The 20,567-nt window shown below is 39.0% G+C and overlaps 1 protein-coding gene across 1 annotated transcript in view; it reads left to right on the top strand.

Annotated features, from left to right (window-relative positions):
- Window positions 1–20,567, top strand: part of LOC102216937 (5-hydroxytryptamine receptor 2A-like) — a 161,916-nt gene that overhangs the window by 122,388 nt on the left and 18,961 nt on the right. Inside the window, exons 5-6 of the mRNA XM_023345773.1 lie at window positions 1,725–2,762; window positions 19,066–19,266. Coding sequence (XP_023201541.1) covers window positions 2,342–2,762; window positions 19,066–19,266 — 622 coding nt within the window. The 5' untranslated portion in view covers window positions 1,725–2,341. The remainder of the gene's footprint in view (window positions 1–1,724; window positions 2,763–19,065; window positions 19,267–20,567) is intronic.

Genomic DNA, 20,567 nt, shown 5'->3' with positions numbered 1-20,567 from the left:
AAACACATAAAACAATCTTAAAATATATGTATCTTTACATATACTCAATGTTGACAATCTGGGCTTTCCAAAAGCCAGTTTTTAAGCAGTTTTTTATGAGATGAGACGTAAAAGGTCCCTTATTTTACTCTGAATTGTATTCCAAGTGTGAGAAGAACAAAGTAGCTTGACCCAAAGTAGTTTTCCTACGTGGAATTGAACCTTCAACTCTGGCCTTGTCCGCTCACTGGTGTTCATTTGAATAAAATGTTGTAATATTGAAAAAATATTTTATAAATCAAGACAGAATCCTGATATTTTACAATGTTGTCCCAACTTAGTCATTTGTGTTTTTGGAGTATTTTGGCAGCACCTGCATTTCCATTAACCATAGAATTTGCACAAATTGAAATGGTGGAAATACATTTGCTTAATAGAAACATGGCAAAAAGTTGTTGCGCCGGGATGAGGTGTTTTGAAATCTTTAGCACCCTCTGCAGATTCTCCATCAGCCTCAGATCAGGACTCTTGGGTGTGGGATATTCCAAAAATGCTTGTACTCCAATCTGACAGTGATATGAATAATTTAGGGCATAACTGTAAAACAGGAAACGTTTAGTCTGATTTAATGTCAAACAGTGAGAGAGAAAAAAAGCGCAATGTGTCTTCTAATGTACAGCGATATTAATCGACTTGTGCAACTTTCCGGAAACGACATCGGAGGAAGCAAGCTGTGAGCTTTTTCATGACTTGTAATAAATAACACCCCCTAGGTTGACACAACGTGTTCGCCCTGACAGGCATTAATAATCCAAAATATTTATATATTTTTTACACATTTATGCTGAGACAGTTAATTTGTACACACAGCCATTTACACAAACAAAATAGAGGCAAATGAAAACATTTACACACACTGAGCAGTTTACAAACACCCCCGTGGTGAAGTAGGCAAAGCCGGAATTCTGTCTCTTTGTGTATGTTAGTGACTGAATACCATATGGTCACGCTTGGCGTCTTAATCTTGCAGTTTCATACACCCACTGCCCACTGCAGTGATCTCAGCTTAGGGCTCGGGTCCATCTGTAAACGTGTTGGCTCTTAAACACACACTCTGAGGCGCACAAAAACTCAAGAAATCACACTCAGCCATTCACCCCTGATGCCCACGCGTAGTAAAACACATCTCACTAGTTTCCACAGTCTGTCAAGTGTCTTCTTCCTGTTGCAGGCAAAGACATCTGTGTGCACACGCGCACACATCAACTCCCACACACCTCCTTGCAGACTCCTCGACCTGTTCTTGAAGAGGTTTGCGAGGTGCTAAATCACAGAGCTTACTGAGGGGGTAAAGGAAAATTTAGAGGACGGGTTGCACTTGAACACAGATGTCAATGTCAGGGTGTATCCAAGATCCTTCTTGATTCAGTCTCTTTTCTATTCTACGCGTGTGTGCATGTTCTCAAGGCTTTTGTTATGAACGAGGACAATGTGATAAATTAGCGAGGTTCGGGAAGACTCGCTGCAAGGATGACAGGAAGGAGAAGACGAGTACTGAGTGGGAGGGTTGATGGATGCATCAAAGGTGCAGTGAGGTGATTAAGGAGATGAAAATGCAGAGGTATCTAGAAAGAAATGAGAGAATTGAAGAGCAAACCAACAATTTTGATGCAGTAAGGAAGCAAGATAAGGTTTGGACATATACAATAATCAAACTTCTTCTTCCCATTCTGTTTTCTCTGTAGCTCAGACTGATCATCAACGCTGATCTGACAGACGGTGGAAACCCGCTTGGGAAAAAAACAACAAAAAGAAATACCTTGGCAAGTGAGGTTTACAGCGGAAAGCAAGACATTCAAAGGGAGCCGTACCTTTTGGCAAACAAACCACCGCTGATTGGGTGGGTGCAGAAGGCTGTGGGCAGCAAGCCATGGTTATGAGTGATCCGATTTCCAGCTCGCAATTAGAAACACTTAAAGGTCTGTGTTCTAGCAGGCGGGAGATGTGGCTAAATACCAATAAACAACTTGGGACAGCATGGCTCGCCGTCTAAGTTGAGGTCCCTTTGCCAGCGGTATCTTGGCAAGAAATGGGAGGTTTAAACCTCAAACAACAACTTGAGACTGTTTGCAGCAAGCAACACTTTTGTTTCCCCCCTGATTTAGTATGATAGAAAATCTAATCCCTCCCAACCCTCTCCCTCTACTTTCCTGTCCGTCAAGTTTCTCCTTCCCTCGGATGTTGTGCCGATCCATAATTAAGCTCATGTTTGAAAACCCAACTCAACGCTTTGTGCGTTGCTAGCAAGCAAAAGGAGTCCAACACCTTTCAGTCTTTGAAACAGTGACTACTCTTGTGAGAAATGGGTGGCCCAGCAAGGACTGTCCTCGGTGGGATTGGCACAACCACCTCCTCCCTGGAGGTTGGGAGTCAGATAGGTTGGCCGAGCAACAACCCACTGGACTTCAATCAAACCCTGGCGTGGGGAACGGGAGGCGGCGGAGGCGCGAGTGCAGCAGCCATGAGTCTGGGTTTGGGTTTGGACAATTCGACCACCCAGGAGTCGGTCACCAAGTCCGTGATTAAAGAGAAGAACTGGCCGGCGCTGCTGATCCTGGTAATCATCGCACTGACGGTCGGTGGCAACATCCTGGTGATTCTGGCGGTGTCTCTGGAGAAGAAGCTGCAAAACGCCACCAACTTCTTTCTGAGGTCGCTGGCTGTGGCGGACATGCTTGTAGGCATCCTGGTTATGCCCGTTTCCCTCATCAACATCCTCTATGGTGAGTAATAACTTCACTGAAAACCTGCAGTTGAGACCATATATTTACATGCAGTAGGGTTTCTCCCAGAGTATTATAAGCCTGGAGGGCCACCAGACTTTACTTGCACCCCCACCAAGCTAAGCATTGTTTGTTTGTTTATTTATTGTAGGGGGAGTTTTATACACCAGTAACACTGATGGCAAAGAAAGGTTACCCCAGCTCATTGATGAACTTGGCATGTGATTCAAAACGTCATTGAACAGCTTCTTTACATCATTTACTCATATGTTATATAAAATCTAAGTGTGGTATTGAGATGTCCTACGGTTTTTCACTAATTCTTACATCTCCAGGTTTCATCTTGTTAAAGGAGTTCTACTCCTCCTTTGGATGGCCAGTTTTTTCCAGATGTAAACACAGTACGCCTCTATTTCCTGCTTAAATATCCATGGAGTTCTGGTTTTATAAACTCAACACAAACAAGATAATAGTTCACACTCTGTTGGTAGTTAGATTAGAGTAATTTCAGTATAATAAGACTTTGATTTGGTCTGGGTTGCCCTTAGAGTAGCCATCAGGTGTATTCTCCATAGTGTATTCACCATACTCATGGTGTCTACCTTCCACTAGTGTGAAAACATGAAACTAAATGTACGGACACACATTTTTTCATTCATGTCTTATAAAAATTGTTGTGTATTATTGAATTAATACTGACAGTTAGTACCAGTATGTATGACCTGATGTATGGAAATCCGTTTCAGTCGATACGAAGACATGGAAATTGCTCTACCAAATAGGAACTTAGATCCAGATAATTGTAATTACGCCACGAGCAAACACAACACAAACACAAGACAGAACCTTCACTTGTGAAGACCTTGGTTGGGAAAGAAAAAGGATGATCTCATCCTTCTCAAGAAGACTTCTTTCTTTGCGGAGACCTATTTTAATGAAGACAGATTCATGCCTATCACTCTGAGCCAATATTTAAATGATCTTCGCAGCGGATTTCTACCACAACTCTGGAGCACACACCCACTCACCAGCTGCTTGCCAGCACACTGCGACATGTGTGCTGTGATCACTTCAAAATATTTTTTCCATGTAATTATTTAAATGATTATTGCTTGCCTGAGACGCAGTACGCTGTTATTTAGCGAGCGACTTGACTTTCAGAGAACGCCAGCTTGGTAATTGCGATATCATCCCAGTCATCCGCTAGTGTTCCTGCTCACGGTGTCTGGGCCAGCATTATGCATGAACACCCCTTTTTAGTGTAATATAATTTTAGTGTTATTGTTTTTTTTCTGATGTTAAGAACAGAGTGGATTTCTCTGCTTCTGCAACCTCAGCCAGGTCTCTAGTCTGACACCTCCAGGAAGTGTGCCCTTACATGTCACCATCACAGCAGTGATCCCTGAGCTGAGGAAACCTTTTCTCAGCGCCGTTTACAAACACATGTCAACCTTTTGCAGCTTTCGCCTCGATGGTGATCGTTGTTATTGCTGACATCGCTGCCATCTGAGTTACTTATGTTTATGTGTCTGTCTGTTGGCTGTGGCTGATATCATGTCAGCAAATAGACTGAGACCTTCTGTAACGCTGTTTGGTACTTTCAGATCAGTGAAGGCAACTGGATCTGTCGGTGTGCCTATTAAAGGGGCAGTATTATGTAAAATGTTATTCCTTCATCAAAACATACATACAGTGTTAATTTGATTCTTTCATGCATGTTTCAGGAATCTTTTAATATCAACCGTTCAACTATGCGAAGCGCTCAGTGGGACCAAGCTCCGCCTTCAAGCACAAAGCTCCTCCTCTGAGCTGCAGTTTCCAAGCAGAGTTTGCTCCTCATAAATATACCTTCCCACACAAATCCCCCCACTTAGTACCTTCAGACTAGTCAGCAGCAATTAGCAAACACCTGGTGGAACCATGCAGCAGTACAACACTGGCAAAAACATTGTTAAAGGGTTAATAGAGGAGGTAAAGCTAAATTTATTTATATAGCACATTTTCAGCAATAAAGCAAAACAAAGTGCTTTACAGGGAATTAAAAGCAAATACAAACAAAATAAGCCGTGTTGTGATGACTTCCTGAAGGTGGAGTTTCAGACAGAGCAGGAGTTTGGAGACAGAGGCCCAATTTCAAGGCGTTAAATTACAAAGTCAAGTTTCTTTTCAGTCATATTTGACTTATATAGCATTTTTATAACAACTGAACTTTTTAATACCAACATATATTTATGTACTTATTATGTCTGCATTTTTTGAATTCTATTGTCTGAGCTATCACTTTTCCCATTGGCTCAGTGGGAAAGGCATGCGAGTTTGTACTCGCATGCCTTCAAATAATTTATTGTATTTTGCACAAATTGTATTTACATCAGCGTGGTATGGATAATACAAATATGTATTACAACATATTTGACTAGAATTCCATAGTGTAAATGGAAATCGTTTTAAAAGAACATTAAACTTTTTTTTATTTTAGAATAATAAAAATCTGTGTTGTAGTTGGAGATTAAGTTACATATTACTTGGACTTACTGGTGCAGTTTATGTTTAAAGGAAGACTAGAGCAATTCTTAGTGTTGCCTTTTAAATCCTTACTTTTGGGTAGAAATGTTATATTTCTAAAATACATATAATTTGTAAGTAGATTAAAAAAAACACTTTTTAAATTTCAACTTCACACAATTTGGACAAAGTTACATATTCTTGTTATTTTCTGTTATTGATCACTGGAACAATAGACGTGATTTGCTGACTTGATCAGTTAGTGCGTGTTTTTCAGAGAAAACAGCTCCAAGTGCTTCTTTATTTTTCTGTTCTGGCTGTGGTTGGCTAACAGCTGTCATTACGATCACTTTACGTACCATGGAGTGATTCTTGTTCCACTCAGTGAGACAGCAATGTAGACTATGGTGAAAGCCACATTTTTACTCATCATGTCATTTTTTACAGAGTTAGAAAGGAGAAAATTCGAACCAATGAGCAAATCTTTGACTGCTCAGGCAAAAAATATTTCATTTTGTCACCTTTCAAAACTAATCTCTTCCACAGCCACTGGTGTAAAATCTGGCACTACGCCATGAAGGCTGCTGCTGCTGCAAACATTTGTTATAGAACATTTTGCTCTCAGGAGCTCAAACTGATATTATAACAAGCTGAACAGTGTGTTTGACTGTGTACCTCTTTTTTTTTTGGCCTTTTAAATCTCAGCTTGCAACCTGATTACTATCCAGTAGCAGGGTCGCTATCTCCAGCAGTCACCAGGCGAGAGGCAGGGTTCACCGCTGTCAGTTCACCCCGGCTACCATAGAGGCAAACGGGACAAACAACACACACACACACACACACACACGCACACACACACACACACACAGGTGAAATTTAGAGAGACCAATTGACCTTACAGTCATGTTTTTGAACCGTGGGAGGAAGCCGGAGCACCCAGAGAGAACCCACACACACGGAGAGAACATTCAAACTCCATGCACAAACACCTCAGGCTGGAATGAAATGTGAAAACTTTTAACTTTTTTGTCCCAGTTCTAACATGTTAAGCTTAGTACACTGGTCGGATCCATAAAGTGTTATTCTTTATGTTTTATTTTTTAACAAGGTTGATGCTCACAGTACAGATAACAGATTATGATAGAATTTAGATTTATGGCCCGAACCCAAACCTAACGTGAAATCCGGACCAGAATTATTTTTGCTTGATTGTCGGGTTTGGCTGAAGCCTGCGTTTCGCTCTTAACAAACCTAAAATATACAAAGCACAAAGAAAACCAAACAAGAATGCATGATATAAAGTTGTGTTAATCTACTGGTTATAGTGTAAATAGAGGAGTAGATATTTAACCCGTTGAGGAAATAATGTAAGTAGGGTGCAGATGGTAATCAGACTGAAACAACGCAGTGCATTTCATGCGGCTCCGCTCCTATCGATCACATCCCAGTAGATTTGCACCTGACTCACTCTGAGGTTACAACAAGCGACAAAATGGAGCTGGAAGACATTAAACAGAAGCTAAAAATGTTACGCTGCTTTCTTAAATGGTGGTCTCAAAAAGAAAGCAGTAAAATCTTGATTTAAATAATATGTTGGGTTTACTTTGGGTTTGGGTGTATAATTAAAGTTAATTAGTCGTATCGGCTCTGATTTTTGCTAGACCCAATCTAAACTCTAAACTACAGGGCTATCTTTAGCAGTTCTTTAAAATTTGCCTTCAGATTACTGAATTGCACATTTAAATAGGCTGAAATAGGTCAGTCATTTAAAGCCAGTAGAATGTAGATCCACACATATAAGCATTCTCACCTTTGCATTTTTTTTTTCACTTTGCTCTCCAGCTCTTTTGTATCCAGAACTCAATTTGTCCAAACTTCAATATCCAGCCATCGCTCCTTGGCTGTCGGGCATCCCTCAGGAATACTAAGCAGGTCAGCGAGGGTTGATTGCTGCTTAATGGGCCGCGTATGGTCAACAGACACCCCAGCTCCCTCACACTGGGTTTGTTTTGTCGGTTCAAACTGCAGCTACTGATTGCTCACAGTGGTAATCAGTGTTTCACACAAACAGACACACGGTGGTATGGGTGGGGGGGGGGGCGACAACAGCAACAAAAAATCCAGAAAATAAACACCGACAGGTCTGTCTTTCTGCTCCACTAACAGACTCCATTACAGACAGAGATGGGTAATCAGTCCCGCTCTCGATTCTTTTCTACGCATATCACGAAAAAGAGCTATTGGTCTTTGCAGAGACGCCCGCACCAAACGCTCACACACACTTGAATGGAGCTTAGATCTTTACTTTGAGTGTTATCCATCAGGCTCCTAGTTGACTGCATTGATCAATGAGGCTGGCTGAAAGATAGAGCCGACATTCACACACTCCTCACACGCACACACACAGAACTCTGACATCATTTAACTGACAGTGAATTGTTCTGACTGTGGTAGCAATAATGATTATGATGATAGCAATCACAATAAAGCACATTGCAGATGGTAATGCAGTCCTTTTTATTTTATCTCTGGTGTATAGAAGGACTCCACAGTGTATGAACAAGATTTCTATCGTCTCTTACCGTACGTGTTGTGGCGATAAAAACCTTTTATCTCCGAGTCGACGCATGACTCAGTTTGCACATAGATTCAAGAGAATAATAGGTGTGAATTTTATCTAGCTTAATTTAGATTAGACAGAACTTTGTGTTCTTCGTCTCAAAAATGCAAGAGTTGGTAATGGCGCTTGGCAAGATGCAACGGGGCTAAAGATCATAAATGTTTCCTGTCACAATGGGATGCAGTGAACACTGGTACATGCTTTTCTTTTCGCTAAGGTAGAATACATCAACATCTACTTGGTTTCTGAAAATAAATCTGAAATGCTGAAGCCTGAGTCCAAACCATCACCAAGGAAACTGATCGTATCACACTGGTTCCTAAATCCCTGCACAACTTCCCTGCGTGTCAAAGAATTTAAAAGTTCTGCTGTTGGTCCGTAAGCCAAGCATGAACAACACAGACTCGTCAGGTTTGACCTCAGTCACTGTGAGTCGGACATAAAATATACCTAAATTTTCATTTATATGCACAATGGAAACGGTCTTTTCATTACTCCGCAAGCTAATAGCTGTAGTCTTTGTTATTGCCACTTTAGGAGGTACAACCAATCAGTCATAAGGAAAATGACTGATGTTCCTAAATGGCAGTAAATAACGTCAAGCAGCATTTAGACTTTTTATTGCAGCTTCTCAAAAGTCCACAGATCCCTAACTACAAATAGACGGAGATTCACCATATTCGCAATGTGCAATTTAACCTCTTGTATTTGGAATATAAACTGTTGCAGCAACATGTCTAAACCACGATTGAACAACAAATTTGCCAAGAGGGTAAATGACAGAATTACATTTGAACAAACAAGCTGCTCTGACAGTATTTGGCAACAAAAGATTAGGCATATCTCACCTGAAGCTTAAATGAACACGCAAGCAAAACTGTCATTCCTTAATGCACAATGATTGTTTTCGAACCAGAAAGAGAGACCAGCAAGCCTGTCGTAGAAACCGATGATAGATAAAGTAAGATCCAAAGAAGATGAAATAGTAGATTTAGTTGAGGCAACATAGTGGAAACAAAAAGCAAAGAAACAAAAAAATCAAGTGACCTTCATGGTGCATTCCAGTTTATCACTGGATGCTTATCTTGCTGCAGGGAGTCCAAACAAGTAACATTTATCAGTAAGACATACTAATGCATTTTTCCTGTGACTGTAGATTATTTATAGGGCCTTATAAAAGTATTCAAATCCAGTGAATCCTTCCACACTCCTTCATGTTAGAAGCAAACACTTCCATGTAAATTTATTTGAAGTTGGTGTTTAAAACACAAAGACCTGCATGATTTTGAAGTCAAATGAACGTATTACTTGGTTTTATTTATTTATGTTTTTACTTTTTACTAATAATCTAGTAATTTACCAACACTTTACCTAGATGAGCATAAATAAAATCCAGTGGCCTCAGGAAGTCCACTCATTAGCAAGGAACACAAAGAAAGTAGCAGCACAGTTTAAAGCAGCGGTAGATTGTGAAATAATATCTTTGAACGTCTCACGGAGCAAACAATCATCTATCATCCAAACCTTGAAGAATAATTCCAATAACAAGTTACTGTAATCGTGAGAGTTGGGACAATTCCCAGTGGGCCGCTTCACTGCCAGTCCGGTTGGCGTCGTGGAACAATAATAACAGTAAAATGGCACTTAGTTGTGCTATTTTCTCTCATTTGAACCCTTTAAGAGACAACACCAACTGTTTGAGAGCTACCGTTTGACCCCTGAAAACCTGACCATGCCAGCAGCGCATATCTATCAAATGTCAAGGCGAAGTAGACGAAGCTGCTGATGAGTGAGTAAAAGATGGATGGGAAAAGACCAGATGGTGCTGGAAAAGCCAGCTCAAAGAAAAGAAAAGCATTAGTGGAGGATGCTGCCAAGTGTGCATAGCTAATTAATGTTTTTTTTCAAGGAGTAAGTAAGAGGCAACTGGAAATGGGAAATATGACATGAGGTACAATTGATAATTTAACAAGTATACTGACACAATTAAACTTTTTCACAGCTGCCTACGATTTTTGTTAACTTTCATTTTTTTCATATCTGGGATTTGTGATTTTTTTTTTTCTTGCTACATTTTTACCTGATGTTTTATTTTGGAAAAAAAAAAATAAACCTAGGACTTTCCAGTTCTAGGCTAAAAAGTTGCTCAACTTCACCCTTGACTGAAGAGACTGTCCTAAATAAGTTCCTTATGATGACGTGCGGTGCCACAGAAATTGTAACTAAATGGTCCATTGGAAAAATTTCATTTTTACCATCAGTTTTAATCTAACAATAAATTAAAAGTGAAGGTGTTGGACTTTTAGCTTCAGCCAAATTCTGATAGGATCACAGTTTTCATCTGTTATTTAAGGGGCCTGCAAGTGCACTTAATATATTACCTTAATATGTTAAACAATTAAATATGTCCTGTTTTTTGTTTCATTCTTTTGTTGTTTTTTTTTTGACCTCATAAAAAAACACTTAAACTCCACCAGGACATCAACTGCTAACGTACAACATGAGCTACAACTGAATGGTTTAGTGTTCAAATCAGATTAAGTTTTGGTAAAACTTAGGATTTTGTTTATGGATGCACTTCACGCAGTCTGTCCTGGTTTGGGCTATTTCACAGAAGAAAATATTTAAAAAATATCTGTCTCTAGATAGATATGTGCAAAGTCAGTAGAGACCTACCCCAAAATTCTTGGAACAGGACAAACAATAGGCTTAAAATAAACAGTAGTTAAAATAAAATGATGTGGTTGCTAAAGGACTTGGTGTCACTAAGCCATTTTCTCCCTGAACAAAACCTGAAGGTACAGCACATGACTCCATCTTATTTACCTTCACAGGAGACACCTTGTAGTTCAGAACCCTTTAATCAAATTGTGAATATTAGATTTGTCCCGTGTGATGTATGTTCATTCTTACGCAGGAAAGGTTAACCATCCTTGAATAAGAAGACGAATGACAAAATGACAGGCCGGATTATTTTCATCAGAGGTGACCTCACCGGTTTTATACAGTCCTTACAACTGTTTCCTTCTGTATAGAAGTCATATATCGTCACCATTTTCCTTTGCCTTTTTGTCATGGTACACAATTAGCTGTAATTGATTGATTTTCTTTAGCATTTTTGTTGCATTGCATTTCTCTGACATAACTATGTAAAAGCCAGTGTCAATACAGCAGCATCAGTCGTTGATTTTAAGCAGTAAACCTGTATTAATTTTCAACCTCATGAACTACAGTAGTTGCAGGGGCAAAAACACAACAGAACTGCTGTGGGTGCATTTTGGATTCAACCCGCAAACTGTGATGCCAAAAACAATGATAATATCCATCCATCTATTCACTAAACTGAATTAATGTTGCAGGCTTGCACAGAGGCTGTTGCCCATTTCCAGCAGTTAACGGGCAGGAGACAGTGTAAATGTCAGTGTGTTCCCCACCAATCACAAGACTACTATGCTGAAGGGAAATATAGAATCTCCAATTAACCTAATATGCGTGTCCTTGGACTGCGGGCGTAAGCCAAAATATCCAGACAATATCCTTCCACGCTCCAGTAGGTAACAGGTAAACTCCACTCAGCATTGAACCTGGCTGAGCTTTTAACACCATACCTTCTTGTAATTGGCAAATGTGATAAATAATGCGTCATAGTGCAGCCCCAACATATCATTAAAACTGCACTTTCACAAAAATGTGGGTTTTTTCTATATTAGTTAAAACTCTTCATATCGAGACAGTATAATATGAGACACAAAACCTGTGAAAAGATCAAGCTTCTGCACGCCCTCCCAGTGTCGTCTCTGTAAATGCAGCACTCCTGGTCAAAACAACCAATCAGAGCTAGGAGGAGGGTCTTAGCGCTGTCAATCAACCTTCTGTACGCTGCATTGGCTTTCATGGTAGGCTATGTTGTACTGAACCAGCTGTAGTGTAGCAAAGAGTAAGTGAGGGGGTTGAGGGCGAGAGTGATTGACAGCGCTAAGATCCTCCTCCTTGTTCTGATTGAATGTTTCTGCCTCACTGGTGTATTTCTGCACTGGGAGAAGGCAGAGGAGCTTGACTTCTTCACAGATTATCTATCTTATAGTATACTGTCACGACATAATGACAATTTTAACAAACATCTAAAAAAACATATTTGTTATATATACTGCAGCTTTAACCTGAAATGATATCTGAGTAAACACAACACCCATCATAACCACAGCCATCTGTAAAGAGCAAGGCCCGGAATTATTTAGAAACTCTCAAGCTATAAAATAATAATCTTATTATTTTTTTTCTTTTTGGCTCCAAGCAAAGAGCAAGTTGAAGGAGATCACAGTCATAAATCTCAATGCAAATAGCATTATGGATACCATTAGCGTTAGCGAAGAGGGAAAGACCTTGGCACGTGTTTTGTGTTTGTTATTTGAGAAGAACAGGTTTGGAGAAGAAAAGCAAAAGAGAACTAAGGAAAAACAAAAAGAGAAGGGATAAAAGCAAATTTAAAAGAAACCCGTTAAAGAGCTTTGGAATCGCAGGAGCAAGTCCTGTTTGATACTTAGCTTAAAAGAGGGAAGGAAACATTTCCACCTCAGATTTCAAGAGTATTTTTTTCCCTTTTTGGTTATTGGAACACAATTATCAAAAATATCTTAATGAGCCACTTTAGGAAAGATAGTATTTTAATAGCACACTTGCCTGCATATAAAGTGGACTTACTCATGAACGTGAAGGTATGCAAATACAAGTCCTTAGTGTCTTGTGTCTGTACACACAAGGACTTAATTGTAACTCACCTCTGTTAATGAACCAATAAACCCGTAATAATTACTTGAAACTGGCAAAAGTGACAATAAACAAAACATTTAGTGAAAATTAGACAATAAATTTCAGACATTCCTTTTGAATTGTGGTTCAACAGAATCTTTAAAAATCAAACTAATGAAACAGGTCTGGGGGAAAAATGATGGTACCTGTTACGTAAGATTTGCTTCCCAACCTTTAAAGGCAATCGAATGATTTCCGTACTTATCAGTGAGATTTCTGCACCTGTCCACAGGTCGTTTGGCCCACTCCTTCTGGAGAGACGACTCCAGTGGGTTTAAAGGAAGTTGTCTTCTCCAGACGTTGTGTTTTAGCTCCATCCATAGATGTTTAATAGGATTTAGATCAGATCTTGTACAGTAGAAGGCCAGTTCAGATTCGTCCAAAATTTGCTCTTAGCCACTCTTGGGTGTGTCTAACTTTGTTTTCAGGAGTCATTATCCTGAAGGAAGTCTCACAAACAGCAAATGAAGACCAAGCTTTTCTAACACTAAGCCACACATTTTTCTCCAGAAAGCCTTGGTAGTCTTGAGATTTCATTACGCCTTGGATAGATTCAAGACAACCTGTGCTAGATGCAACATAGCAGCCCCAGAACATAACAGAACCTCCTCCATGATGGTGTTCTTTTATTGGTCTGCTTTATTCTTGTGTCTGTGAACATAGAGCTGATGTGCCTCGCCAAAAACTTCCCGTTTTGTCTCATCTGTCCAGAGGAAAATCTCCCAGAATATTTGTGGCTTGTCGATGTGCATTGTGGCACGTTCCAGTCTTGTTTTTTTCATGGTTTCCAATGTCCTGTTCCTAAGGTTTGGACCAAACAACTTATAGAACAAAAAAAAAAAAATCTGATAAATTTCTAACCCTGATATTGCTTAGCCAACATGAAGGAGGTGAGTGGTTTGATGTTAACATCACACTCTACCCGAGACCTTAAAACACTGCCACCATAATAATATAACCTCATGACTTTGCCAACTGGATTCTTAATTTTCCCTAGAGAGACACAGATCCACCACATTGTGGAACATTGCTGGCGTCATAGCACAGTCTTAAAGGGTCTTAGAATAATGTATGCACTGGATGAAAAACCTGCACATGTACAATCAAAGATGTGAAAAACTGGAAACTAAAGATCAGGTAAAACATTTACAAACTGCTAACTCATAAATCCTCATGTGACGATTAAAGGTGTACATACAGTATGTTTCCTTAGGCTGCAACAAACTGCCATCTTAGGATGCTAATGCCTTTAAACTGTTTTTGAGTATTTCTGAAGGCACTATCAAGGGGGTGGATGTGACTTTTCACAAAAGAGACACAGCGAAGATGAAATCTCACAGCCCGGTACATGACACCCCATTAAAAACTGAGACAATTATCGCAAAGAAATTATTTCAAACATCATTACAGTGCCATTAGGAGCTTTTAGTGCCTAAGTTATAATCACTGAGTTAATTAATTCATTACAAAAAATAAAACAAAATCCACCAGCCTCCAAAATTACAGCTAAATGCTGCAACCAACTGTGCCTTCTCTTCTCGTGTAAAGCATCGATTATTGATAGGAGTAGTTTCCATACACAATTTAAAATACAAGTAACAGACAAAAATAAAGGGAAAGTACTATTACAACTATTACACAGTTAAGAATATTGCACATTTTCCATAAAGATGCATGGCTCATGAGCCTGTTTTTCACTGATGGTAATAATAAGCTACATTATACATTTTAGCGTCCTTTTAGCGTTTAGTTTTTTCTATTTTGTTAGTCCGCCCAGTTAGGATTGTTTTTCTGCTTGTAGTACTTGTGAGGGCGGGCTAACAATTTTTCATTCATTTTGTTTGTTTTGTTTTTTTGTTTATTTTGTGGCACTTCCCTGAATTCTTCCAACCTGTTTGGTGTGATCCCCATGTCGGATTGACGACGAACGGATAAAGCTAGCGGGGAATCCTTTATGTATTTAACAATAAATATCAATAATTCACTTAATTCCTGTTGTTGATTATTATGCTTTGGCTTGCCCAAACTATAACATTTGTCTAAGGCTAAACTTATTATTGCACATTTAGTCATTTTGTTTAAGTCTGACTGACGCAGGGAAGAAGCCATTAAAAAGCGTGTTCTGTGATTGATGCTGTCTGAGTTTATTGTTGTATTAAGCTATTAAACTAACACTTAAAATGCTAGATGACAACTCTAATATCAGTAGGATCCTCGCGACAATTTCTGGACTTCTACTTTACTGTTGATTCAGTTTTGTCTCAGAGGAATTGTGATATAGATCAGTGACTCGCAAGTTTCCCAAGATGAACCTGAATGCAACACTTATGTTTTCAGCACCTTCCTTATTTCAGGTTTGTTTCTCAAGTTTTTAATGTTGCAACCATAGACTTAATTGGATTTTATTTGGATTTTAAGTAATAAAAGTTGCTGATGTTCGTGAAGAAGTGAGGATTTGATGAATTGTTTTGAAAATTATTTCGAGGTCAAATTTGGAAAGGGTGCTGGTTCCGCTCTGCTCCATTCCTATCAGTCACACATCCCAGATGATTTGCACCCGACTCGCCCTGCGGTTGCAACAAGCAACAAAATGGAGCTGGAAAATGCTAAATGAAAGCTAAATACGGGAGAAGTCACACTGCTTACTTAAATGGTGGTCAAAAAATGAAATTAGTAAAACTATAATTAAAATGTTGGGTTTACTTTGGACCTGGGACTATAAATAAAATGAATTAGTCGGGTCAGATCGGGCTTGGATACAATGGCTATGGGATTGGGTCGGGCTGGATTTTATCAGGCTCAATCTAAACTCTACTCTTCACTCTGATATCCTTAGATAAAATCTATTTCAACAACTTTCACAATTAACTAATTATCTTACGGGGGGGTTAAATTATTAAACTATATCCAATGTGGAACATACTAAAGAATTGTTAACTCAATCAAGGAAAGCCTTATTTTTTATAATGGACCAGTCAAAGTCCTGTCCAAATTGATGTTTACAGATGGTCACCATTCAATCTGATTGAGCCTGAGTTGTTGTGTAAATAATAATGGGAAAACCTTTTAGTTTCTGAAAGTTTAAAAGTTGGTTGCGGCATACCCCAAAAATTCCCACAAAATTTTGACTCAAGAGGGCCGAACGGAAATTGAGCCACACTTTTAAGTTTCTATTCCTGGTAGACTTTGAAGAATATCTATCCTATCACATTCACTTTGCAATTATGCTCTACCATCACATTCAAAAAAGAAAACTAATTGTGAGCAGAGTTTCCCCCAGAAAACTTGCTGAGCCCGGTGGTCGGGGCGCCAGGGCAGTCATCATGTTTTTGAGAAAATATCAATAGGTAATTATGGGTTATTGCAAAACATTATTAACAATACATAAACAACAACTATAAAGTCTTAAACAAGGCAAACATACAAAAAACTTAGAGCTTAGCCTGGTGGGGGAGCAAGTAAAGCCTGGTGACCCGCCAGGCTTATAATAAACTGGGAGAAACCCTAGTGAGGTTTGCAATATGTGAAAAAGTCCAAATTTAGATTGAGCCAGCTGCTCCACACCTCCTGTGTCTTGTGTGTGTCCCTCAGTGCCTCCAACATGTCTTTGACCTCTAAAAACTTACGCAAGCTGCTGCCCACTCGGAATACGAGCGTATGATGAATCATTGCGAACGCATCACATTTCTTTTGTACCTGCGATCAGAACTGAAATTAAGCAAAAATCCAAAAGTCCGTGTGTATGTTTGGCTGCAGGTTTTGTTCTCTCCAAAGGGAGGAATGTTTTGTCGAAGCAGCTGGAAGGACACAGAGAGGCAGACTCTTCAGATTTTCTAAAAAAGAATCAAGGTGAACAGATTCTGTCGCTTACATAAATCCCCTCGAGTTGACTCGAGCTTGTACGAGTATTTGATCAGAGAGGATTGGAATTTGAGTCACGACGATGAATGTTAACGATATATTAAAGCCACATGCAACGTGGAGACACTGATATTAATTTGAGACATGATTAAGTGGGGGGGCTGGGGAGGAGGGTGGTGACGGATACAACATGAGCCAGAGTACTAAAAAAGACAAACGTAATATGCTCGACTGAAGCTGTGATGGTGATTATGGGGGAGTTTAATGGAACATTCACGCTTGGAGCAATTTAATCAGATACGGTTCATTTTAGGTGACTTTTAACCACCTTTTTACCTTCAACATTTGCAGCTTTTCATTTTTCCTACAGGTATAAAAACTAATACCAAGCTATTTCACCTGTCAGCATGCCTGTTGAGCTAATTAATTTCCCTCAAATTGGGCAGGGGATGATTTAATTCCCTCTTGGTTGGTCTCAGATGACAGGCACGTTGTTTTTTTGTTTCCTCAGTTACTGTACTTTAGTTGTTTTGTTTGTTTTGCCAGTGACCCCGTGGTTCAGGGCTCTTGTACAATCATGGAGAAGGAGTTTCATTCTTTGTGACCCAGCCTGCTCACCCTGTAGAGAAGTGACCTCACAGCCAAATTAGTTTGTGTATCACATCCTGGAACTCTGACTTTTGGCGTTCCTCACAAGGAAAGGGGCAAAGAAAACTCGCCTGTAGCGGGGAATGTAGAGGGGTTGTTTACCGACCCATCCCTAATCACACTGCCTTATAGAAATATTTAGATGCACGGATAAAACGTGCATGACCAATCATCTTACGAAACTGCTGCCTCCTGGAAAGCTAACAAGCCGCCGATAATGACCAATAAGCTTTGCACATACTTAATGAAACCCTTCAGCGTTTGATTACCCCTTAAAACAGAAAGACACGTTCAAGTCAAGTTTAGTTGATTAGCACATTTCAGCAACAAGGTATTTCAAAGTGCATTTCATCTTACAAACATCATGCAGTTAGGTCGGTCACGATAGCACACTTTTCTGGATGATAAGTTATTGCGATAAACGATGATATTGTTGTTTTGAGACCATTTTAGAGCAATATTGTGAGAAGGACAAAATGAGAACAAATTCTCAAAGATCAGTAAACTTTAAATTCTAATGGCCACTTAGCAGTGGAACTAGAAGACATTTTAAATATCAAAACAAATAAACGAAACAAATAAAATAAATTCTGAAGTTTCTGTAAACAAAACTGTTCTTCAAAAAAAGGGCCAGTTGAGACCAAAGCACCCAGACTGAAAACTTTTGTCAGACAGTTTTTTGGTAGAAAAAGAGAAAAAAGCAATAAATAATAAAAATGGAAATTATTGCACCCGTTTTAATTTATCATGCAATTAATAGATTTATTGCTTATTGCGATAGGCGTACATAACAATTCACCATTTGCAAAACAGGCACTTAACTTTATATTGCCGTCGTTAAAATCATTAATACACATTAAATTTGTTGATCGGTATTCCAGTATCGGTATAACAATACTTTTCCCTCCCATGTTATAAATAAAATATATATATACACTGCTCAAAAAAATAAAGGGAACACTTAAACAACACAATATAACTCCAAGTAAATCAAACTTCTGTGAAATCAAACTGTCCACTTAGGGAGCAACACTGATTGACAATCAATTTCACCTGCTGTTGTGCAAATGGAACTTTGTACAGAACAAAGTATTCAATGAGAATATTTCTTTCATTCAGATCTAGGATGTGTTATTTGAGTGTTCCCTTTATTTTTTTGAGCAGTGTATATATATATATATATATATATCAGTGGAACTAGCATATTTTATCAAAATTCAAGAATTATTGACATAAAACAAGCTGCTATTTCTTGCTGAAAAGTGAGTTTTGTCTTATTTCAAGTGTAATAAGATATTTGAACTAGAAACTAGACTAAAAATACATGGTAATATTTTTTTGCTTTCACTGTGAATTCATTAATCAAGTGTCTTGAGCTGCTTTTTGTGTGCTTTCAGTATTGTTGATGATAATTTAGTTTTATGTATATAGCTTCCTTACCATAAAACAAATGCCGAAGGCACATAGAGCCATGCATATGTTGAAAGTTTTTCTTTTTCTTTTTTATGGAATGACTTGTGTCCTGTTTGCTGTTGCGTCTTGAACATTTAGTGCATAAAATCTATATTTAGATATTTCCCCCCCTCACTGTAATTAACTGTAAATAATGAGGGTACTTTGAGCCACTCCTTGGAGTATCTTAAGCCTTGATAGCCAGCTAAGCTTAAAAACTCGGCTCAGCTGTATCTCAGAACAGACTGGCTGTAATGAAATACCTTCTTTCCTCCTATCAAAGTCAGCAGCATCTACTGCGTTGGGTTTGGGGGGAAAGACACAGCAGGGAAATCAGAATATTTCATCAGTTGGGAGTACATAATGATTCCCCCTCCCCTCCTCCCCTACCTGTTGCTGTTCTTCCAGACTACGCCTGGCCTCTACCCAGCGCCCTTTGCCCAATCTGGATCTACCTGGACGTGCTGTTCTCCACCGCCTCCATCATGCACCTGTGCGCCATCTCCCTGGACCGATACGTCGCCATCCGCAACCCCATTGAGCACAGCCGCTTCAACTCCAGAACCAAAGCCATGATGAAGATCGCCGCAGTCTGGACCATTTCTATAGGTCAGCATACCTCATATTCGACATTTGATGTGGAAAAATTGCACGTATGTCTAAAGGCCATAAGCCACCAGAAGGTAAATTTCTGATTCAACTTAAGTTTTCTTGTTGCTTTGACTCAGTTGCACCAAATTTAACGGTGACGTTCAAAACACCGTTGCTACAACTTCAATTAAGTTGAGTTAACTGTTATATTGAACTAAAAATGAGTAAGAGATTTTTTTTTTTTAATTGCCCCAATTTATTTAAGCTTTTACATTATTATATCAAGTGGACTTGACATCAAATTTTATATTTTTTTAATAGCACATGGAGTCATTTTCATACGTTTGCATAAAAGTTCAGCTTATTGTCTCAAAATGAAATTCTGTTTTTTGCTACAAATAGGAAATATAATTGGATTATATTTTATAATTACTGAAAAGAAGAAGAAATTACATGTGTAGCCTAACCGTTTGGAGCTTAATCTGGTAGATTACACAGAATCAATAAAAGACGCATTTGCATGTTTGTGTCAGTAGGAAGAAATCCATTGATTTTTTTTTTCTTTTTGTTTTGTTAAGAGACGCTGATGACCCTCCCTCCCACTGCGTCGCTGTGTGAAACTATCACAGCAGACCGCCTCTCTTCTCCTGTTTGTCAGACCAAATGAGCTGAAACAATTAAAGCTGACAAACAGGCGAGGGGCGCAGGGGAGCTGGTCTTTGGAGACCTAAAAGAGGCTTAAAGGATTCTTCTACTGAACCGCAAAGAGACTTTGTTTGGACTCGGGTGTAACCACACAAACCAAGATTGTTCTAAAACATCATTTTCAGCCTCAGCGCCGATATAATGGAAGCCGATTATCTAATGATCTCGCTTGACAACTTCTTTCATGCCATTGTGTTAAAATCAATTACAAATACCACCAAGTGAGAACGAAACACAAGCAGGAGAATCCAAATGCCCTCATTTTGTGTTCAAACTCCAAAAATTTACACGACACTCACTTGCATTGGCAAAAAAAAAATACATTTTCCGTGACATTTATTTCTAAATTTGTGTAGTGATTTCCAAACGTATGGTCGCCAAGAACTCTGGTTTGAGATCAAAAGTGAACTTAGATAAAAATCTGAAGAAATGCACATCAACCACATTTTGCCACATGGAGAATGGACGTTTCTGTCCACTTTTCTTTTTAAATCTGCTCAAGTCCAAGTCAAATCTGATGGAAGTCTTGTGGTAACATGAGTTTTGAAGTCTAGATTCCCTATTTGATTAATCTGTCCACTGTTATTTAATGAAATTTAGGTAAAATTGTGATA

This window comes from Xiphophorus maculatus, chromosome 14, assembly GCF_002775205.1.
Source record: "Xiphophorus maculatus strain JP 163 A chromosome 14, X_maculatus-5.0-male, whole genome shotgun sequence".
NCBI lineage: Eukaryota > Metazoa > Chordata > Actinopteri > Cyprinodontiformes > Poeciliidae > Xiphophorus > Xiphophorus maculatus.
The sequence above is the reverse complement of the archived record's forward strand: the minus strand, read 5'-3'. Positions and strand labels throughout refer to the sequence as shown.